At 42.6% G+C, this 23,507-nt stretch overlaps 3 protein-coding genes across 4 annotated transcripts; all 3 read left to right on the top strand.

Annotated features, from left to right (window-relative positions):
* The first annotated feature begins 4,101 nt into the window (after positions 1-4,101).
* nek9 (NIMA related kinase 9) lies at positions 4,102-13,080 on the top strand. Its single transcript, XM_083892064.1, has 23 exons — positions 4,102-4,516; positions 5,678-5,855; positions 5,941-5,996; positions 6,078-6,148; positions 6,232-6,337; positions 6,915-7,046; positions 7,130-7,240; positions 7,311-7,375; positions 7,460-7,510; positions 7,593-7,785; positions 8,066-8,210; positions 8,291-8,491; positions 8,653-8,699; positions 8,957-9,118; positions 9,207-9,315; positions 9,416-9,577; positions 9,672-9,839; positions 9,910-9,963; positions 10,059-10,246; positions 11,441-11,599; positions 11,686-11,790; positions 11,861-11,914; positions 11,994-13,080. The coding sequence occupies exons 1-23, from the start codon at positions 4,331-4,333 to the stop codon at positions 12,168-12,170; spliced, it is 2,880 nt and encodes a 959-aa protein (XP_083748190.1). The 5' UTR covers positions 4,102-4,330; the 3' UTR covers positions 12,171-13,080.
* A 2,097-nt stretch (positions 13,081-15,177) lies between these two features.
* On the top strand, positions 15,178-16,501 carry acyp1 (acylphosphatase 1, erythrocyte (common) type). Of its 2 annotated transcripts, none has more exons than XM_083892066.1 (3): positions 15,178-15,192; positions 15,437-15,524; positions 16,138-16,501. In XM_083892066.1, exons 2-3 carry the CDS (start codon positions 15,444-15,446, stop codon positions 16,351-16,353), a joined length of 297 nt encoding a protein of 98 aa, XP_083748192.1. In that variant the 5' UTR covers positions 15,178-15,192; positions 15,437-15,443; the 3' UTR covers positions 16,354-16,501. The 2 variants fall into 2 exon arrangements, with proteins under 2 accessions (XP_083748192.1, XP_083748191.1); XM_083892065.1 differs by having other exon boundaries at positions 15,192-15,241.
* Positions 16,502-17,420: 919 nt separating this feature from the next.
* On the top strand, positions 17,421-22,797 carry mlh3 (mutL homolog 3 (E. coli)). The gene is made up of 12 exons (XM_083892020.1): positions 17,421-19,831; positions 19,940-20,041; positions 20,148-20,230; positions 20,322-20,426; positions 20,499-20,583; positions 20,672-20,740; positions 20,820-20,928; positions 21,986-22,145; positions 22,225-22,248; positions 22,327-22,405; positions 22,488-22,645; positions 22,719-22,797. The coding sequence occupies exons 1-12, from the start codon at positions 17,518-17,520 to the stop codon at positions 22,788-22,790; spliced, it is 3,360 nt and encodes a 1,119-aa protein (XP_083748146.1). The 5' UTR covers positions 17,421-17,517; the 3' UTR covers positions 22,791-22,797.
* The last annotated feature ends 710 nt before the right edge of the window (positions 22,798-23,507 follow it).

Raw genomic sequence — 23,507 nt, 5'->3', positions numbered from 1 at the left:
TAGCAACAAAAAAATGAACTAGTGATTCATAAGATTCATAATGGCCGACTTCCTGTTGAGTTGAGGCCATGGTTAACGTCAGCTTTTTTGTTCGTCTTGGTCTATAACAGTGTTTCCCAACCGTGGTCCGCGGGGAACATGGCCATGCCATGTTTTAGATGTGGCCCCGCTCCAAAAAAACTCTGAATCCAAAATTTAAATTTAAATTTGGATTTTTTACAAAAATTAAATTTTACATTTTTGAAAATAAAATTACATAATGTTTTATGTATTTATTTTATTTTTTAAATACAAAAGTTGAAACATTACATTTTTGGGATTTTTTTTTACAAAAGTTGAAATATAAAAATATTTGAATTTTTTTTTTGAAAAAAGTTGAAATATTTTGCAGACTGCAAATCATGTTTATGTTTTGAAATCATGATTTGGCATGTGGCGCCACCTACCGCCGTCTACCAATCATTGCAGTCAGTAGAGTCTCAGCTGCCGAGCAACCACGGGTTGCCAGTTACGTCAGAAAACGAAACCTGAAAGACCTCGGTATTTTGAAATTGAATGTAGTAACCGTTTTTGGCCACATTCTTACATATGGCACCTTTAAATTTTAATTCTTTTTTTTTTTTACAAAAGTTGAAATATACATTTAAAAAATCTTTTTTCTTTACAAAAGTTGAAACATGATTTTTTTTTTTTTTTACAAAAGTTGAAATACACATTTTTTTTAAAAATTTACAAAAGTTTAAAGTTGAGCTTGATGATGAGCTGACGATTTATTTGAATCAGGTGTTTTGGAGCAGGGCAACATCTAAAACATGGCATGGCCGCGTTCCCTGAGGACCAGGGTTGGGAAACACTGATCTATAACATATTGCATATAAATTTGGTGGAACTCAATTTTGCCTCTGCGCATGGGTCCGGGAACTATGCCAATATCGCATTTCGCCAGACCTGACCTCAATGCACAGTTTCAAGAGTTAAAGATGATCAACGCAAAAATGACCACAAAGCAACGGATATTATAATAATAATAATCTGAAGGATAACATTAGTTTCCTCGCATTTCTGACATTCGTGGCCCGGGCCCTAAATATACATAAAAACGTGAACTATAGCCTTATAGTTTACATCACTCTGGACTCACCAGCTCCTCCCAGCGATCGATCACAACAAGATCGGCACCACGACGGATACAGTCGGCTCTACTGTCTGCCCAATTCTTTTTTGGAAGGGATGACTTTATAGAGTAGAAGTAGCATGTGGTGTTCAGTAAAATCCACCCAGGAAGGCATCGCCTGCAGCTTTCCTCTTAAAAAAGAAAGAAAACTTCTGCTTCAGTCACAAAACCAAGAAAGGGTTGATGTTCAAAATCCATTTAAAATGTAATCAAAAGTCTCTCACTGGACTCGGAGACATTGGCCAGAATCGTTGCCTTCTCCGCGTGCAGCACCTCAAGCTGCCTCTGAAGGCGGTCACTGAGGGTTTTGTTCTGCGTTAAATGCACCTTAAGTTGCTTGGTGTTACCGTGTTCTTGCTCTAACGCTTGTTCAGACACTTCTTTAGCTTTGACAGCTTCACCTTGAGCTGTCTGAAGCTCCTGCACCTCTATAAGCAGCCCTTGTGCTGTTTTGTGGTTGTGGGGTTCCGATTCTTGGTTGGCTTTGCCACCTGGGAATGACAGTAACTTAATAATAAGTGAGATTCAGAAGAAAACGTTCTTGCATATGTGGTACACTCTTCGAAATAAAAGTGCTAAGTAGAACCATATGAGGTTCTTCGGCTTGTCCTCATAGGAGAAGAGAACCCTTTTGGTTAGAACCTTTTTATAAAGGTTCCACCTGGAACCCTTTTGGAGGGTTCCACCAAGAACCCTTTATTCAGGAAAGGGTTTTTAGAGGGTTCTCTGGATCAAAATGGTTCTTACTGGAACCATTAGTGTTACTAAGAACCCTTGAAAAACCCATTTCTTCGGAAAAGGGTTTTTCAGAAGCAAATGGTTCCAGATAGAACCTCAGCCCTGGTAGAAGGACCCTTTTGGAACCCTTTTTTCTAAGTGTACACTCTTAGAAATAAAAGTGCTAACTAGAACCATATAAGGCTCTTCGGCTTGTCCTCATAGGATAACCTTTTTTGGCTCCAGGTAGAACCTTTTTATAAAGGTTGCACCTGGAACCCTTTTGGAGGGTTCCCCCAGGAACCCTTTTAAAATCCTTTATTCAAGAAATGGGTTTTAAAGGGTTCTCTGGGTCAAAATGTTTCTTACTGGAACCATTAGTGTTACCAAGAACCCCTGAAAATCCCTTTCTTAAGAAAAGGGTTTTTCAGAAGCAAATGGTTCCAGGTAGAACCTGTAGAAGGACCCTTTTGGAACCCTTATTTCCAAGAGTGTATAGAAAAAGTACACTTAAAAAACCTTGGCCGAGTTGTACTCACAGTAAATCCCAATAGCAATGGCAGTTAAGAGCAGAATCACGTTCAGCAATCCTAAACACAGGATAACTGCCGGATAACGTGGAAGACTTCTGGACCCGACCCTGAATGTGTGCACAGCTCCTGATCAAACAGACAGATTCACAGTGAACAGCATTATTACAATTCTGTAGGACGAGTAAAATGGACGTTGACTCAAACTGCACCTTTGTTTCCCGCGTTGTAAGGAAACGATGTTCCATCTGTGCCGTTGCCTTCATTTGAAATCATTTCTGAATGATCCATGTTTTATTTCTCTCCACTTTTTTCACCGTGTGAGGAAGCTGCTCTGTCAATATTACAAAACTGTGTGTGACTGAGTCATTGGAGAACGTTACGGGTGCCCCGCTGGTCCAAAATCCAAGCACTGCTTTGAATTATCATTAATTCAAAACACTTGAGACTCTGGTCCAATTCTAGGCGAAATTCAGATGGATGGTCCATTTTTTGGCTCGTATGATTGGTCGGTTTTGTTCCTTCCAAGTTCCCACAAAGTGGTCCAAATAATACTTGACAAATAATGTCATATAATCCAACTGCTACAAAGCCATTTTTCTCATCTAAATATTCACTTTGTTGGGAGCGGTAGATCTTGGCTCTCGGCGATAAAAGTGTTTGTTTTTATATGGATTGATAAATAGTTCACAATATGATGATGCAAAAATAATCTATTAAAAACATATAGTAATAACCAATTATAACTTAATGGATTTATGATGTAAATAATATATATTTTTAATTTTGTTTTTTTAACCCCTTCTTAACCCTGAGACATTATTCATAAAGAATTCGTAAACAGAGTTACGTCACAAGTGAAACTTGAGAGACTATATTGACGTTGGGCATCAAATTAAACAGCAGAATCTGGGCGACAAGGCTGTATAAACCTACTTTGAATGTGACAAACACAGCTCAAATAACAACTATAACATTTGTTTTCATCAACAACATCATCTGGATCTAACGGTCCCATAGCTTGTTCAATGGCGCCATCTGGTGTTCATTTTTGGAATGGAAAATACAAGATATACCCATTTCATGATGATTGAGTGTGCAATTTTCGAGCAGAGACCTAAAAAAAAATAGGCTAATGGCTTAAAGAGTAAACATACAATAATAGTTAATAGTATTTGGTTTTCGAATAATTAAATACATATTGTGTTTTATGTTCCACGGTGTAAAATGTGTCCATTTTAAACACTGGAACTCAAAAGTGTTAAAAATTGTATTTCAGCATACAGCAAACATAACAGACTGACAGTTTCCGGGTTTGCGCGCGAGGAAAATTTGGATTTCTATTCGTTCTTCTGGTGCCTCGTATGCGCGTGCCAGACGAGCCCAAGCAACATTTGCATAGTCATGTATTGTTGTTGTGTATTGTTATGCATATTTTAAGTGGGTAAACGTTTCCATTTTTCGGGGCGAGTGAATTTGTGTCACTCTTTGCTCTACTTCCTTTTTCTTCAGTGAACGTAAACAGTTCCACTTTACCGGAAACCATCTTTCTTGAATTTCAAAGTAAAACACACTTCAATCCACTCACCATGTCTGGCGTTTTATTTCGAAAAACTCTCAAAGGTTACGGGGCGTCCTTACTCTTGTGTTGTGTGCTCCGGCGTGATACGAGCGCAACTAGTGGAGTTGCACACATTTCGCTGCGTACCATTTGCCCCGTACTTTGTGTGATTTCCGTGGCTTTGAGACTTCTGGTTGTATTCGTACGAACCACGGGTCTTTTTCCGGAGCCGCTACGGGTGACATGTTGGACGCGTGTACGGCTTTATAGCAGTCTTCCACGGACGGAGTTAGGCCTGTTCGGGTTATTTCCATCACTGCCATTTGGCGAACAAGTCCCAAAACAGACATGTCATTAGAGGACTACGAGAGACATTTCGACTCGCTGAATTCAGATTTGGGTGGCGGGTCTGTGGTCAGCGAACGGTCGGCGTCGAGCACTTTTAACGGCGAGGAGGAGAAGTTGCACTACATTCCGATCCGGATCCTCGGCAGAGGGGCGTTTGGTGAAGCGACTCTGTACAGGCGGATAGAGGTGAGTGGTGTTCAAGTGCCTGCGTAGTTGGTTTACTTGTAGTAGAACGTAATAACATGTAATAAATACGCGTCCTACATAAAAAAAAGTTGTTTAAAGTGAACACATGATACCCTGCCCTAGAAGGTACATGCGTATTTACTAATTAGCAACTACCTAACAACTACTTACCTACAAGCTACTATTACCTACGGTGGCCCTAAGGTACACAACGCAAACACAAAGGCAGAAAACACAAAAACATGAACTCAAAACGGCAACGCAAATTTAAAAATAACCACAAGACATACCTCTTCCGTTTTGAGTTAATGTTTTTGTGTGTTCTGCTTTTGTGTTTTTTTGATTTGCCTTTGTGTTTTGTACCTCGGGGCCACCGTAATTACCTATATGTCCACCGCTCATTATCTGCTTATTACCTACCTTCTTTTTAAATCAACTGCTGCCTACCTTCTTACCTATATAACCTACTTATCTACACTATATGACTATATGAAAAAATAAATAAATCCAACCATTTTTGGGGTATAACTATATGGCACCATGACATTGCAATAGCAATATTTGTTACAATAGTTCACAGAATTTCAAAATAAGTGTTTACCAGTATATAGTTTACAATAAAAATATGAAATAAATGTGTGTACCAAACTACATACCCACATATGGGTTATTAACATGTAGTGTCAAAAACATGATGCGTAACAACGTATTATGCTCCTTTTTAAGGGAAAAAATAAAAAGCCCACATGTTTATTTTGAATATTTAAATAAATCCACACAGCTGATAACAATAATACAGCAGGGTAGTATTCGCTTTAAACTGAAATTTGGGTTTACAGGATGTTGTGCTTTTCCCGGTGCATTATTGTGAATGACTGCACAGTGTGTGTGTGTCCGTCTGGCGGCAAACTGACGTGCTCGACGCTCCTGTGTTTCCATACCCCTGTGAGAAATTCTTTAGTGTGAACAAGACAAATGACTTTCCCCATGTCCTCTGTTTAAACTGGGGCTTTACACACTTTCCTTTGCTACCACTGCCTTATACAACAAGATCTGTTTTTGAACAAATTCTATGCAAGAAAATAAGATTTCTTCTTTGTCCATAAACCAGTATTATATTAAACGTTTATTATCTTGTGGCTCAACCCCTGGCTTCCCTAGGACAACTCTCTAGTGGTATGGAAGGAAGTGGACCTGAACTCGCTGTCGGAGAAGGAGCGCCGCGACGTCATGAACGAAATCAGCATCCTCTCCATCCTGGAGCACAACAACATCATCGCCTACTTTAATCACTTCATGGATAAGAACTCCCTACTTATTGAGTTAGAGTACTGCAATGGTAAAAAACAACAAAAAGGAAATGATTTAGAGTGAATGCTGCTGCAGAATGGTACATGTTTTGTTTGTTTGTTTTTTAATCACAGGAGGAAATCTGTATGATAAAATCAACCAACAGAAGGGGAAACTCTTCACGGAACAGGTAAGGTTGCAACATTGCCATACAAATCAGACTATGTATATATAATATATACATATACACATTTTTATTATGTGTCTTTAGGTGGTTATATGGTACCTGTACCAAATTGCCTCGGCGGTGGCCCACATTCACAAGGCTGGAATATTACACAGGTTTGATTTTCATTCCCTTGTTCGAAGACACCTGGCAGGTCTGGGTTTTTTTCCTTTAATGGAACTTTTGTTTTTCCTCGCAGAGATATTAAAACTCTGAATATTTTCCTGACAAAGACCGACCTCATCAAGCTGGGCGACTACGGCCTGGCGAAGAAGCTCGACTCGGAGTTTTCGATGGCAGAGACAGTAAGTTTTCGTTTCCCCCACCGACGTTAATCGATTACTAATCGTACTAATATGAAGCTTTTTTTCATGATTAAAACAAGATTTCTGACCGTTTTAGCTTCTTAAATGGGAATAAGTTAATCATTTTGGTTTGTGGACAAAACGAGACGTTAGAGAACATCGTCATTTCCAGGTTTTCAAACATTTTCTGACATTTTATGGATCAAACGATTCATCGAGAAAAGAATCGTTAGTTGCAGCTCGAATAATAAGCGAATGTTCTTGGAAACACACCTTTAAACTGAGGCATAACTGTTGACAACACATACAATAGGATAACGGTTAATATTCTGTCATCACCTTGGATAATCTTGTTTTTTTTCTTGCATACTAGCCCTTTATTAGTAGATATTAAACACGTAATTAACACCTTATGTAGGAAAAATCTTAATTCATGTCATAATAGAGGTAGAATAAGGTGCTTAATGATTACTAATAAAGGGCTAGTATGCAAGTTATATTTGAGGTGTAGCACAACAGTTTCCTGTTAGCATCTGCTCTTACTCATTGTCTTCTCTGCACTTTTTTCCAAATCAAGTGTGTGGGAACCCCGTATTACATGTCACCAGAATTGTGCCAGGGATCAAAGTACAACTTCAAATCTGACATCTGGGCCATGGGCTGTGTACTATATGAAGTCTTAACCCTCACAAGGACATTCGATGCAACGGTAGGGTTTCGCTGTTACGGTCGACGTAATCATTCCGTCTGTCCTCGCAGTGAATTTCCGTTTTCAATTCTTTGTCCACGCAGAACCCTCTTAACCTCTGCGTGAAAATAGTCCAGGGCAACTGGACGATGGACGTGAACTCGGACGTGTTTTCGTCGGCGCTGATCAAGCTAGTGTACGAGTGCCTCGATCAAGTGAGTAAAGGGCAATACTGATGTTTTTGTTGAGTGTAAAAGAGATAAGATTGTGTAATTTGTCTCACAGGATCCTGCAAAGAGGCCCACAACTGAGCAAGTTCTGGACCAGCCGTTCATCTACTGCTGCCGACAGTAAGCTAGTTCAAATGAAAGAAGATTGATGCTTCTTGGAAGTATTTTAATAATAAAACACCCTGGATCTTGTCATTGTGTTAGGGAGCTTGAAGAGCGAGTTGCCCTGTTGAATACCGCAATGAAGAAACCAAAGTAAGTAAGCGTCTCCCTCTCTCTCTCCCCCCCCATAATTTTGTCGTATATATTTCTGATTTGTTGTTCCACGCTCGTGCAGGCTGAGCACGGTGACCGAGACCCCCGTTGCCGTGGTAACCACCCGCTCCAGGGAGGTGTACTTCTGGGGCGGCGGCAAGTTCACCCCGCAGAAGCTGGACACGTTCAAGGGAGGCACCAGTGCCCAGCAAGTGTGCGCCGGAGAGAGTCACTTTGCGGTGGTGACCGTGGAGAAGGAGCTGTACACGTGGGCGGTGAGTATTGAGACGTCAACTCGAGTTGTTCTTGTGCTTCGCCTGCACTCTCGCAGTTTTTTAGGGACAAAACGGAGCTCCACGAGACAACAATTCCAGGAATTTATCCGTCTGACGTCACAATCCGTGCAGAAGTCAACATCTCATGTTTTATCTCCTGTACTTAGACTGAGGGGGAACACTTTGCCTACTCATAGGGCCTCCAGAGTCCCAAATATAAGTATTAAAATGATTAAATAAGTTGATTTTTGTACATGTCCCCCTTTATCGTTCTCTTCAGGACATCCAAGGTGGAGCAAAGATGGTGGGCCAGCTCGGTCATGGAGACCAGGCGTCCTACAGGCAGCCAAAGAGGTTGGAGAAGCTTCAGGGGAAGGCCGTTCGACAGGTGGCCTGTGGGGCTGACTTCACTGCCTGCATCACCGGTGAGTGTTCCTGCGAGAACAAGACCATTATGGGGGCTTAAAAAAACTCTGTTAACGTTCCTTTTTAACCCCTTTCACAGACGAGGACCAGATGTACATGTTCGGGTCGGACTACTACGGCTGCATCGGTGTGGAGAGCGTGTTCGGGAGCGAGGTGTTGGAGCCCGTGCTGTTGGAGTTTTTCGAAGAGCGACCCGTCCGCCAGGTCTCGTGTGGCGACAACCACGTGGTGGTGCTGACGCACGGCGGGGAGATCTACTCGTGGGGCTGTGGAGAGTATGGTACATAGGGTTTGCTGTATGTACTGCTGTTTTGAGCCGATGTCATTTTTAGCCTCTGCGAGGTTATTCGTTCTATGCTGTTACGAGTGCGACCACCAGGTGTAGACAACCGCCCTTTAGGAAGTGGTTTTCTTCAAATTTGCTCTGTTTTCCTGCCACAGGGCGTCTTGGCCTGGAATGTGAGGATGACTTCTCTTCTCCGATGCAAGTGAGTAAGACTCACTTTACTCTCCTAAAGCCTACCGTTCAAAAGTTTGGGGTCATGTCGAAATGTCCTTATTTTTGAAGGCTAGTGTGTGTATAGAGGACCATTTCCAGTGTTCTAATGGTACATTGTGTTTGCTAATCGCGCTAGAAGGCTATTGGATGATTAGAAAACCCTTGAAAACCCTTGTGCATTGATGTTATTGTGGAAAACACAAAAAATTGTATAGGTGACGCCAAACTTTGGTGACTTTTCCCCAGGTGGAGATCCCTAAAGGTGCCACGATCTCATCGGTGTCCTGTGGCAGCGACGGCACCTTCTTTTTGACCGAGAGCGGCAAAGTTCTCGCGTGCGGAAACAACGAGTACAACAAACTGGGTCTTAACCAGGGAGTCTCCGGTATCAAGAACCACCCTGGAGAGGTGCCGTGACAGGAAACGCTGCGTTTATGTCATGATTTTGTACAGTTGTGCAGATGTGTTTGTATTTAAATTAGTTTTTACCCGATAGAGTTACCAGGGCATCCCGTACATCACCTCACTGACGTTGGCGAAGCAACTGTCGCGGTTCACGATTCAAGTCATCGCTCCGGGGAAGACCCACACCGCTGCAGTAGACGGTACTGTGATAAACGGCTGGTATTGCTCGTGCTTATGTATCGCTAATGTATATCGTTGTTGTTTTAAGAAGCGTATTCATTCAATTTCTGGCTTTTATAGGACGTGGTCGCCTCCTCACGTTTGGTTGTAACAAATACGGGCAGCTTGGCGTGAAGGACTTTAAGAAGCACCCAGGTGTCCAAGTCCTCGTCGGACCCTTTGGAGGAAAGATAGTAACAAAGGTGTCCTGTGGAGATGGCTTTACTATAGCTGCCACTGAGGGTAAGAGGATATACAGCATTGCAGCTCATAATATGGTGTAGATTTTATTTGTAACAGACTTTTGGGAGGTTAAATCTTCGTTTTTTTCCCCCAGACAATCAGATCTTTGCGTGGGGAAATGCGGGAAACGGACGACTTGGGATGCCTCCTGATAAGGGCTTTGGTTCGGAGGTTTGCCCTGCCATGCCGAGGCCCATATTTGGTTCCCTCCATCACGTACCAGACCTTTCTTGCTGTGCTTGGCACACGATTATCATCATGGGTGAGTACTCAGAAACCAGAATAAGAAAACAACAAAAAGCCCGGCTGACACCGTATGTTTTGTTTTGCAGAGAAAGTGCTGAACTCCAAGACGATTCGCTCCAACAGCAGCGGTGTATCAATTGGTAGATGTAGTTATTTTCTTCTTCTTTTTCTTCAGCGACTGATTTGTGCATAGATGTATTTTTAGTCCCTGTTATGACTATCTGTGTGAATTAAGGCCTGGGTCAGGAGGCATCGACGTCCACGGTGGATCTGGACCTGGAGCCGGGTTCAGAGACAGAGTGTCGCGACAGGGGTCTCGGGGGAACATTAGAGGACAACACAGAGGGCTGCCTCATGGAGACCCCGATGATGTCAATGACGAGTCAGACTGGAGACAGCTCATGTCCCTTCTGGCTGAGAAAGGTTTGTTAACAGAAGAGCGCACCATGTAGTATAGAATCAAGCGTTTTAGTCCAGTTTCATGACTCCACTAGTCCAGTTTCATGACTTCAGTAGTCCAGTTTCATAACTCCACTAGTCCAGTTTCATGACTCCATTAGTCCAGTTCATGACTCCACTAGTCCAGTTTCAAGACTCTAGTAGTCCAGTTTCATGACTCCACTAGTCCAGTTCATGACTTCAGGAGTCCAGTTTCATGACTCCACTAATCCAGTTCATGACTCCACGAGTCCAGTTTCATGACTCCAATAGTCCAGTTTCATGACTCCACTAGTCCAGTTCATGACTCCACTAGTCCAGTTTTATGACTCCACTAGTGCAGTTTCATGACTCCACTAGTCCAGTTCATGACTCCACTAGTCCAGTTTCATGACTCCACTAGTCCAGTTTCATGATTTCACTAGTCCAGTTTCATGATTTCACTAGTCCAGTTTCATGATTTCACTAGTCCAGTTTCATGACTCCACTAGTCCAGTTTCATGATTTCACTAGTCCAGTTTCATAGCTCCACACGTCCAGTTTCATGAATCCATTAGTCCAGTTCATGACTCCACTAGTCCAGTTTCAAGACTCTAGTAGTCCAGTTTCATGACTCCATTGGTCCAGTTCATGAATCCATTAGTCCAGTTCATGACTCCACTAGCCCAGTTTCAAGACTCTAGTAGTCCAGTTTCAAGACTCTAGTAGTCCAGTTTCATGACTCCATTGGTCCAGTTCATGACTTCACTAGTCCAGTTTCATGACACGACTAGTCCAGTTCATGACTCCGTTTGTCTATTTTCGTGACTCCACTAGTCCAGTTCATGACTCCATGAGTCCAGTTCATGACTCCAGTTCATGAATCCACTAGTCCAGTTCATGACTCCACTAGTCCAGTTTCATGACTCCAGTAGTGCAGTTCATGACTCCAGTAGTCCAGTCTCATGACTCCACCAGTCCAGTTCATGACTTCACTAGTCCAGTTTTACAGCTCCACTAGTCCAGTTTTGTAACTCCACTAGTCCAGTTTCATGACCCCATGAGCCCAGTTTCATGACTCCACTAGTCCAGTTTCATGACTCCACGTTTTATTTATTTATCTCTGATGTACAGCACATTGGTTCAGCTGTTGTTGTTTTTAAAGTGCTTTATAAATAAAGTTGGATTCTCGTCTAACAGGAGCTCGAGGACGCAGAGTTCATCCCGATGCCGGACGAGTCGGAGCTGTCCACTCCTGACCAGCTGTCCTCCATCTCAGAGAGCGTCACGTTACCTTACGAGGAGCTCAAAGAGTTAAAGGCTGCGGCAGCTGCTGTCAGCACCAAGAAAGACCTCCCGGTAACAAGGAATACAGCATTCAGTTATTTACTCCCCAAATTCAACAAATTCAGCTCAACTCCCTTCTCTCTGGTCGTCTTTCTTAGACTAAACGGATGAGCCACGATAGCGTCAATGGACTGCAGGGGGCTCACGTGTGCAAAAAAGGAGAATCTGGAGGATGCTGCAGCGCTGGTAGTGAGATCACACAGGTATGAGATAGAAATAAGAAACTTCACAAGAACAACCAGCAGAGTTTTAACTCGGTTGTTTGTTTTTTAGCTACAAGAGACGGTCGCCCATCAGGAGATGAGGATCCAGATGCTGGAGAAGCAGGTGAGACCGTTAACAATCTACATTTAAAAAACAACTTTGATGCAGTTGCGTGAGTAACCGCCATGTTTCCATCTTTTAGGTCAGCGACCAGCTGAAGGAGAACGAGAGGCTCTGGGCAGCGATTAATCGTTCAGTTCTACGGGAAGCGGGACACGACAACGCGAACCACCGCTCTGCCCCTGTGCCTGGGGACGTCGGCGGAAGAGGAGGTGGATTTTCAAACCACGGGAGCAGATCTGCAGGGGCCAGCGTGTGAACCTCACAGCAGCGACAGCACAAAGCAGCTGCTTAGGCCTGGACACTGCATCCTCATGGTTACTGTACACGTTCGGCAGAGCACTTAAAATGTGCATCATTTACATTTTTTATATTGAATACAACAGCATATAAAGCCTTGCACGCTCTCTGCATGCACAAGGGTGCAGCAGATCTCGCTAGTTTCTCTTTACGGACTCAAATGTTGGCTGGATTCAACATGGAAAAATACCTTCTTTTTCTTTTAAAGAGACGGTCCGATCGAGGTGTTACACTTGCAATGTGAACGCTAAATCCGCGCGATGTCACGGGCAAGACCAGTTCAAATGCAAACAGGATGGATCCACAATGTGTCCGTGTGAAATGTGAAAAACACAAGGTTAAAGATCACGTAATTGGTAAGTATTTAACGTCATTTAAAACACATAGGCAAACCGTATAAACAAATATAAACCTTTTTCAATTTTGCATGTTTTTATTGTTCATTGTGAAAACACAAAACTACTGATTTCACTTTCTTCAACACATCTGTCTTTATGTGCGAGTGTGTGTGTACGTATGAACACTTGAACAGTTTTTTAAGAATGTGGGGAAAACGCAGTCTCTAACGCCTTCTAGTTTTACAGCTAACGTTTGTTTTGAAAGCGTTTTATTATCGGTTGTTGTTGTGTGTATGTTACAACAAATGTGTGTAATAATCACCTTTAATAATGGACTTTAAACAGAGTAAAGAGTGCCTTTCAAGCTATTGAAACCAAAGGTGATATGAAATATGACAATGCTGTGCCTCAGGTGATTTTTTTTTTTTTTTTAATATATATATATATATATATATATATATATATATACAGTTTGTTGGAAGCATTTAAATGTTGCTTTGTGTAAACACAAATAAATAAAACTTAACAGCAGTGAGTGTACAAAGTCAATTCTGCCTGATATTCGCTCAGAGAGGGTAAAAGTACAGCTTTGTATATAGTAAAGGAATATATTTATTGGAGAATCTGTAAAGTACAAGTCAAAATCAACATTCTATGCAACAATAATGTGATTTATTTGACCGATCCTCAGCTCACTTGGACCGTTTTGACTGCAAAGCTGCAGCCGGGAGTCGAGCGTGCTGCTGCACAGTCTTCGTCTTGGCCTTTTGGTCGTTTTGTCTGCAGTTCTTCCTCTGTAAAACCTGAAGGTAAGACAGTTAAAGAGCCTGTTAAGAAACAGATAATACAGGACCTTATTGTCTCCAACTTAAATACAATACTGGTGTCACTCTGACACTGTCCCTACCTCTGGACTCTTGCTCCTGCTGTGAGTCTTCAGGAACTCCTCTAACGCCGATCCTTTGGTTCTGTTGGTGTAAGAGTTGAACACCTGCCGCTGCGACTGTTTCACCTTTTTGCAGATCTGCGCGTGCTTTTCCAGCCTTTCCCGAGCAAACATCCTGTTGCACATTCTGCAAGGGAAGAGCTGGAAGTTGGCACCCGTGAGTCCCAGCTCCTCCTCCTCCCCAGATTCCCTCGATGTCTTATGTTCTGTGTCCAGTCTATCGACACTTTTCTGTCGACCAATCTGACGCCTGTCTTCATGATCATCAGATGTTCTCTCCCAGTATGTCTCCTCTCTGGTCCAGCCTGCATCTCCTTTTGTTTTCTCCGTTTCACGCTGTGACCTCACACCTTTGTCTCCATAAACATCATCTTTTTCCTCCCATTTTCTTCTCGACTGTGAACTCTCTGCACCTCCTGTTTCTCCTCTCCTCCCTCCAGCCCCATCTTCTCCATATGCACTCGTCATTTTCTCCTCCCTAAGTTGTTTAACATCCACATCCAGCTGATCTGGTTGTCCCCTGCCTCTCCTCTTCATCTCATCATTGCCTGCAGCAGCAGCAGCTTCAGCGTTGCGGCCGCTCTGGATCTTGTGTTTTATTTTCTCCTCCACCCTCCACAGCTTCTCTTGTAGCTTCAGCTGCTTTTCATGAATCGCCTTGGCCATCTGCACTTCTTCACTGGGCGAGTCTTCTTTCCCCCGATGTCCCTGGGACACGAGGGGTCGTCTTGGGTGAGAGTCGTTTTCAAAATCAAACAGACCGAGTGTGTTTTGTGTCCTGGAGCTGAAGGATCTTCTGTGGCTAACGGGCTTATTTGGAAAGGGACAGTCGTCTCGATCTGCTTTCCTTCCGAGTACAGCACCACGTTTGTCTTGTCTTTGTCCTCCAGTGTCTCTCTCCCTATGAGGACTGCTTCCTCTCCTTGTCTTTGTACTCATGGCTTCACTTGTTGCAGGGTTTCCTGTATAACTACCATAGGAACAAAGAGAGTAAGGTTAAAATGTGTAGAGGTCAAAGCGTGGACCACTGGGGATCATGGAAAAGATAGCAATAAAAGTGATGGGCAAGACAAGAAAGATGATCCCATCTATCTATGAAGACTCTGTAATCAGACGAGCTCATAGCATCTTAAATGACACATCACATATTCTGCACAACGAATATGAGCTGTTAGCCTTCAGGTAATAAGACGTTACAGAGCGAGCAAAGAGCAAAACCTGAAGTTATCAATTCCAACTTCTATCAATCTACTCAACAAGGAAACAGGTTGGTTTTAATGTGTTTATGGCAGGTGCAATATACTGCATATTGCCATTTGTTTTCATTCTGTTATTGTTTGTATAGTAAATATATATGAAAATCAATCATTGGATAGTGGTTAGATTTATTTCTATCAAACATATCAGCAGGATTTAAAAAAGGCAGAAGCAAGCCACAACACACAAAACCATAGCAGATAACATAAAATACAGTAAGTCCGTAATTAAGAAAACTTTTTCCGTAAGAAAAAAATCCCCACTTACCGACCTTTTAACCGTCGTCTGATAAAAGCTGCTTCTAAGCTCTAAACTCGTTAATCGTTTTTTAACGTTTACACTCGTTGCCTAGGAACCATAGTTCTCCGGTGTCCTCTCATTGGTCCGTTACAACGATTCACTTCCGGAGTCAGCGTCCCTGTCTGTGTTTACAAGCGGAGGTATGTTAAAGTTGGCACTTGCGTTATGTCTTCTCACAGTTTCATTCAGGTGGTTATATGACAAACACTTTTAATTTTGAACAGTCCAGATATGAAGCTAAACTGCTACTTTTGGGCGGTTGTGAATCGCGTGAATACGAATGATTAGTGTTAGCTAACTAAGTTGTAGCTGTAAATAAGCACCTGCTATGATGTTCCTCACACAGCTACTACGGTCTTGTTTATTATCCCCTTTTTTCTTTAGGTCCATTATGTGTGAGGAAGATCTGGTTTCAGTGGACTATGAAATCTTTGGCCGGGTTCAGGGTGTGTTTTTCCGCAAATACACTCAAGTAAGTTTAAGCTAACTTTCCATGATACACGATATTGATGAAATTAGCATAATATTTTGCTTACTCGTGTTGCAGCAGATAGACGTTTGATAAACATAACAGATAAGAATGTAAAATCCGATACAATCCAAAAATCTTATATATGTATACATATATAAGATTTGTATAACAAATCAGCAAAGCATTTTAGCTAAGTCATGTTTGGGCTGTTTATTTCTTCTTTTGGGGGGACAATAATATTTGTTACACTGATTGAGAGAATTATGTCTTTGAAAGGACTCTGCACAAATGTGTCGTTAGCAGCTTCATACGTTCATAAATGACTGTATCGTAATAATATCGGTATTATAGACAGTTTTTTGATAACAGTATCGGACACAAAAAGTGGTATCGAATAATAGTTGTAGAAGGTACCAGCATTGAAGTTAAAGAGGTAGCAGCCTATTTAGTAGGTGTGTTTGCCGATATCCAATAATATTAGCTAATATGATTCCAGTATCGTGTCGATAATACTGTATTGACCTAATTATATTGTCTAAAATGGGTCTCAATGTAAATAAAGACACTCTATTCTTTCTAATATTTAACAGTTAACACTTTTCTTTTTACTTAGGCAGAGGGCAGGAAGCTCGGCCTGGTCGGATGGGTCCAGAACACGCGCGCAGGAAGTGTTCAGGGTCAGCTGCAGGGGCCGCACGGCAAAGTGAAAGAAATGCAGGAATGGTTGAAATCCACTGGGAGCCCCAAGTCACACATAACCAAGGCGGAGTTCAAGAATGAAAAGACTGTCGACAGCCTGGAACACTCCTCTTTTAGTGTGGTGAAATAGATGATATATATAGTATTAACGTTAAAGCAAATGTGTTATTTATTTAGTTTATTTATTGGCTGGAATGCAACTTATTAGTTGGTTTAGAATGAGTTAAACATGCGTGCTAAATCTCCTTAACCCTCAATCGTGGAATAAATGTAAAATTACAAAAAAAATTACATTGTTTGACTGTTTACTATAGTCATTATAAATGTGGGGATAACACAGCAGCAAACTCTTATCAGCCTTTGTAGAAACTGGAGCCGTTCTGAGTTCAGCCTGATTTATTGAGCAGGCGTGAATGACGCTGTCGCCCTCCTTTGGCAAAGACGGAGCTCTGCAAATGATTCTGCAGAGAAATATTGACAAAGGATCAGAAGACAAATGAGATTTGTGACAGTGCAGGCAACAGTTTTGTTAGGTGATGAGATTTATACGCTGTTTTGGAAAAATAACAGCACAGCGTTGTTCGGGAACAGTTAATAAATACCATGTGCATGGGTTAAGATGTGGGTTTTTTTCGAAGCCGTGTAAAATGTGTGAACATAAAATATAAGCTTTATTTTTAATTTGTAGTTGTAGTGGGAGGAAGAGTGGGTTATTTCCCCCCACAAGATATTTTTATGTGCCTGTTACACTGAATATGCTGACTCACTATCAACCCAACAGAGCCATTATTAATGATTATTACCACCTGCTGTGTAAAACCATTCACATTCAATGACATTCAAAAAAAATGTGCTGTATAATGTTACACTAACTTTTAATTTGTATATATATTATACATAAAATAGAGTCATATAAATTAAAAGGCATGTGTTTTTCCTATTATGTGTAGACGCTGTCGGTCCTCCACAACCACTAGGTGGCACTGTGAGCTTCCAATAACAGCTATGAGGCGTATGTCTTGTTGTTGCTTCACGTTGACTGTAAACAGTAGCTATGATTTGGGGTTAGCCATTATTTTTAATGTATTCTGTTGAGTTTTTTTGTATTTTAACTTACATTTTTTTTAATATAATAACGTGTTTTTCTCAACATGCCGCGGTCTAAACGTCGTCGTTGGGAACAACGTACCAAGCTTACGTTATTACGTGTTAGGCTAACGTTAGTAAACGTTAAGTAGCAACAGATAAGTTATGAGGCTAAAGATAACCGGGAGTGCTGCACGTAAAGAACACCATGATTAAGTGTTTGCCTAAAGAAGTTCAGGGGAAACTTCGCACCGGTGTCGCCGTCCCCTCCCTGCAACAGTGTGTGGAGGAGCTCGTCCTCAACAGCATCGATGCCGGCGCGACCTGTGTGGGGGTCAGGGTGGACATGGACTCACTCAAAGTCCAGGTCGTCGACAACGGCGCTGGAATGAGCGACGAGGACATGGAGCGTGTGGGGAAACGGTACTACACGAGCAAGTGCGGCTCTCTCGAAGACCTGGACAACCTGAGGTGGTACGGCTACAGAGGAGAAGCCCTGGCCAGTATATTATCTGTAGCATCACTTGTTGAAATCTCATCCCGCACCAGGTCATCGGTGAAAACACACGTGAAGATGTTTAAGAACGGCATAGGCATGGCTGTGTTCGAGGCCGAGGCTGCTCGACCCTCTGCAGGGACAACGGTTGTCGTTTGTAGTTTCTTCCATAACATGCCAGTGAGGAGAGGGAGGCTGGATGCTGTCCTGGAGGGAGAGAGGATCCGACACAGGGTGGAGGCGATTTCTCTCATGCATCCCTCTGTGTCCTTCACCCTGAGGAATGACTGCACAGGAGCCATGATGGTGCAGCTTAGTAAAGCCAACAGCACATACCACCGGTTTGTCCAAATACACAGCAGCGAGCGAGCAAAGAAGCTTTCAGAGATTGCCTTTGCACATGGGCCTTTTGAAGTGACTGGTCACATCTGCAGAGAGGGCCACTACAACAGCAGCTTACAGTTCCTGTATGTGAACAGTCGACTGCTGCTGAAGACTCGCGTACACAAGTTGTTGAACTCTCTCCTGCGCAGACTGAGCACTTCAAGTCAGAAAAGTGACAGTCCAGATGGGCCGTCTGGACTCAGGAGTCCAAAGCACAAACGGAGCCAAGAGCTGCATCATGGCGTATACATCATCGATATCAAATGCCCTTACTCTGAGTATGACATCTGTCTTGATCCTGCTAAAACGCTAATAGAGTTTAAAGACTGGGATGGTGTTTTGTTCTGCATAGAAGGGGCAGTGAAAGACTTCCTCCGCAGGGAGAATTTGTTAGACGATTTGGACTCTTCGTCCCAAGAGGAGGACAAAAGTGGCAATGGTGAACCACCAAGAGGTTCCACGCTGGACTGCGGCGCCGGCGTAACACTGGCGTCTGAATCTGTTCATCGCGTGCTCAAAGATGTTCAAAGTGTTTCAGAGGACAGTGTTTGCCAAGAAAACGAGGCTGAAATAATAGAAAATGAAGGATGTGTACGCAAAGACTGCATCGATGAGCCACGGTGTGATCTGGTTCAGCTGGAACCTGAGTCTGAGGAAGAAATTGGATGTATGTCAAGTTCAGTCAGACCACAAGAGAGCGAATTAAAAGAAACTCAGATAAGATCGGACAATACTACCTCAACCAGCGATGGAGAAAATCAGCCTCATGTATACAGTAATAAGCCAGTGTTAACTTACAAAAAGATCAGTCTTTCTGACCCATTCATACACGAAAGACTGTGTGAAAGTCTCACTCCGAGTCTGTCCCATATTAACAAACCAGTATTTCTGCAGCAAAATCTGGCACAGAAAGCACTGGCTAGATCTTCTTCTCCTTCAAAGAGCCAAATTTCCCTGGATTTAGACCAAGACAGATGCGTCGACTTTGTGCCTGTCGTTCCCCCAAAGATTCCCAGAATCGAGCCGTGCCGAAGGTTGTCGTTATGGAAGGAGTCTGGATCGCTCGACAAATTCAGAAGAATATTTGGCGAATCAAACGAGAAGAAACTGCCCTCTCTGGGGACCTGTTTGCAGAAGAACAGCGCTCGAGTACTTCCTCAGACCAACAGTCTCATTTTTCATCCCAGGAATTCATCGGTTTGCCAGAAAGATCAACACGACGGCGATGCTACACAGACACAGTTACTAAGCGGTCTCCAAATCCCAGTTTCCTCCGCTCAGAGTAAAGGCAGAAAATCTTTGGCTGCTAAAATCGGCCATTTGAAACGACACAGGCCAGTGCAGTCCTCCTTGCCAGACTTTAATGAAACTACCTCACAAGACGACGCCTGTCCCGAGAGCAGTGTCCAAGACGGTAACAACAATGAGAAAAGCCTTGAAATGTGTGAAGAGGTAGAGGAGGAGGAGGAGGAAACATCATCAGATGACTGGCTGCATCACTTTGACTCATCTGTGGGGAAGACGGTGTACGTGAACAGAGTAACCGGCCTGAGCAAATACAAAGAGCCGTGTGCTGAAGAAACACAGGCGTGCTGTACGTCTGACGTCACCAACATGGCAGTCAGCGTCGTGTCTGAAACTGGTGAGTTAGTTATTAGAGATGTAATAATAATAATAACAGGAGCTGGTAGTTATCAGTAATATCAGACGTCTATCGTAAGTGTTGATTACAGTGCTCGTCTTCACGTAGGGATGGAGTACAGATGTTACCCATTCCACGTGGATGTAGTTTTGCCCTTCCTGCCTAAATCCAGGACAGAGCGAGTGATTAGTTCAGGGCTCGATGGCAAAGGTACCTCCACCCACAGACCAGACTGGAGACTGTCAGGGCCAAACATGCAGAATACTAGCTTCTTTTTGTGTGTGTGTTTTACATGTTCGCTCTTCTGTTCTCACAGGTTATGACAACGAGGAGAGCTCCAATTCACTTTCCACATTGTACTCAAAGTGGAATAACCCCGTGTTTGTCCGACCTCCTATGGTAAACCTATAGTTTATGCCGTGTTTGATTTTTATCGCTTATTTTTTGGCTCGTTTCGCTGAATTCATAACGAACTGAACTGTGCCTCCAGGTTGGTGTGGACATCTCAAGTGGGCAAGCTGACGGACTGGCTGTAAAAATCCACAATATCCTGTTTCCGTACCGCTTTTCTAAAGCCATGATCAAGTCGATGAAGGCACGTTTCTCCTCTCAAACTGGTGGTTTTTCATTGACGCGTCAAAATAACCACTTTTTATTTACCTCGCAGGTTATTTGCCAAGTGGATAAGAAGTTTCTTGCGTGTCTGATCAACACGAGAGATGAGGATCCTGAAACGCACGATGAATCTGACGGTATGGACGGGGGAGCGTATATCTTGTTTCCCCAACATCTCATTCTCTTTTTATTGATTTGTGTGTATCTAATTATCTGAAACTGCAGGAAATCTCCTGGTGCTGGTGGATCAGCATGCTGCGCACGAGAGAGTTCGGCTTGAAAGTTTAGTTGCAGGTAAAGGAAACAGCAGATTCGATTGACGATAATGTTGGTGTGCTGCTGCAGCCACGACTGAATGTCTGAACTGTTCCAGATTCCTACGAAGAGGCTCCGAACACATCAGTGGAGAGACGTTTGCGTTCGTCAAATATTTTGCCACCTCTCGAGATAAGTGTAACGGAGGAGGAGCTGAGGCTGCTGAGGTTTGTTTATCTGCGCTGCATGTACACGCCCACACCAACAACACCAGTCCAATCCAACTTTATTTATAAAGCACTTTAAAAACAGCAACAACAGCTGAAACAAAGTGCTGTACATCAGAGACAAATAAATAAAACATACAAACATGTGACCTAATAGACCTCAGAACAAACAATAAAACCATAAAAATACTGTAGAAAATACAAAAACATCTTTATCTATCAATAAAGCAAGTTGCTCTGTGACGGGCATATCTCGCTGACCTATTACCCTAAGACTTTGGATAAGTGTTGAGCATGACCCAATGGTGTGCATCCTTGATTTTCAAATCTTTTGGAGGAATTTTAAATTTCACTGATTTATCACGATGCACGTTCGCTGATTTATCACGCTACACTCGACAGGCAGCGGCTCATCAGCAGCAGCTGCGCTGTCTGGAGCGGGGAGGTGGGAGTGAAGAGGCTGTCCTCACTGTGGGTGAGACATTTTCACACGGTTCATGAGCCACATAGAACATGGTGTTATACTGAAACGATGAGGTTCACCAATATGCGAGAACATATTTACTTTGCATTAGTATGCTACTACTTTGCGGCTTACTTGGCGAACCTGTTTCCAAAGGTGAGCTAGCTAAAGGCTACGATTGGCATTGGCGTAGGGCTAAGATTATACAAGCACTGTGCAACCTCATTGGGCACAACACAAATGTTTTAATTTTTGATTAGCATTAGCGTAGCTAGATGTTGTGTATTATGTTAGCCTCTACGTTCCTTATCATGCATTACCATAACTGAAAAATCTTCTTCAGCTCCCACTATAGGAATACATACTTCCTATGGGCACTGCACTAGTATATGGAAACTATGACCTCTGTGTTCCCTATACAGGAGCCACTCGTTTCTTGTTTTGTTTTGCTCTTTGTCTTTATTAATTTTGCTGTTGCCACAGCTCCTTCCTTTTGATTGATTTACTCGCTCTGCAGTCGAGGGTTTTACAACCACCCTGATAATTATTATTATTATAATAGCGCGATGGTTTGAACAATCCTCCCCCTCACAGGTCTTGTCAGCCACGTTTGCAGGATTTGGGGCTGGAGTTGGAGTTCTCGCAGGCCGCCGAGCCGCGAGTGTTCGTGGGGAAGGTGCCGCTGTGCTTCGTGGAAAGAGAGAACAACGAGCTGAAGCGCGGGCGACCGTCTGTTATCAAGTGCATCGTCGAGGTGAGACGAGTGACACCTCTGTGTGGATTAATCCTCGATTAGTTTAATACTCAAAATGACCTTTGATTGTTTTTTACAGGAGTATCTCAGAGAGCAGACGGAGGTAAGACAGTGTCTCAGTCTCTACCTCCTTAACTGTCCTGGTTCAAAGAGTCTAAACTGTTTTCTTGTATATTTCCAGTTCCTCCGCTCAGCTGGTAGAGTGAGACCAACGTTGCCGCTCACTGTGCTCAAAGTTCTTGCCTCCTTAGCTTGTCATGGTAAAGTCAGTATTTATTCTTTATTTTTTTTTTGCAACGGTGAGCTTCAAAACTTTATGCGTACACGTTTGTGTTTAAACAGGCGCCATCAAATTCAACCACAGCCTGAGCAGAGACGAATGCCACAGTTTGGTGGCGTCCTTGTCGTCGTGCCAGCTGCCCTTCCAGTGCGCTCACGGCCGTCCTTCCATTATTCCTCTGGTAGACGTTCTCCATTTGGACAAAGAGCAGCAGTACAAGGTACAACGCATCATGTACTTTGGCAAAAATTAGGCATTCAATGGTGACTATTTGCTCATTTGTCTCTCTGCAGGAAACACAGAAACCGAATCTCCAAAAACTGAGAAGAATGCATAAAGCGTGGGAACTCTATGGAAATAGATGAGTGTGTGTGTGTGTGTGTGTGTGTGTGTGTGTGTGTGTGTGTGTTTTATTGTGAATGTGTGTTTCCTTATCAGCAACATGAATTGTAACTGAGAGTTTAATATTGATGAATAAATAATATATTGTCATAAATTGATGTTATAGATACACTATTCATACATTCCCAAAACTGGATGATCATACCTGCGTCTTGACCTTGAAAAAAAATCACCTCAAATAAAAAATAATCTGTTCATTGACGCCGTAGAGCAACAGTTTTGTATAGCGGACACTTTATAAGACAGGAAACAGCAGTGGATTAGTGTCGGTGGATCAGAGGAGAGTTAAAAACCCCTCAAGCTTGTTCTCTTTTCATGCCAATGTCTGTTTATTTTCCCGATTACATTCTCGTTAACTGAATTTACGACAGGAACAGTCTCAGATCAAGGAGTAGAAACCTCGAGCTTCGTCTCAACTTGTCATCGTCATCACAAAAGGTTTGAGTTCTTATTATTATAGTCGAGTTTAAATAATCTTAAAAAAAATCCTGAATGGCACAGTCGACCTGAGGTTATTTAGGAGTGGATCTCTTTTATTGTGTGCCGTTTATCTCTGTCCCTTTCTTTTATCTGACTAATATGGTGGATTCATGATATAAGAGTATAAACAGCTGGATTATTATTATTACTGTATTTTAGACTTAAAATCCTTGAAACACAATGGAAAATGTGACAAAATT

Source organism: Microchirus variegatus, assembly GCF_963457635.1.
Source record: "Microchirus variegatus genome assembly, chromosome: 7".
NCBI classification, from domain to species: Eukaryota; Metazoa; Chordata; class Actinopteri; order Pleuronectiformes; family Soleidae; genus Microchirus; species Microchirus variegatus.
Note: the sequence above shows the minus strand (reverse complement) of the source record. Positions and strands in the feature narration are given on the sequence as shown.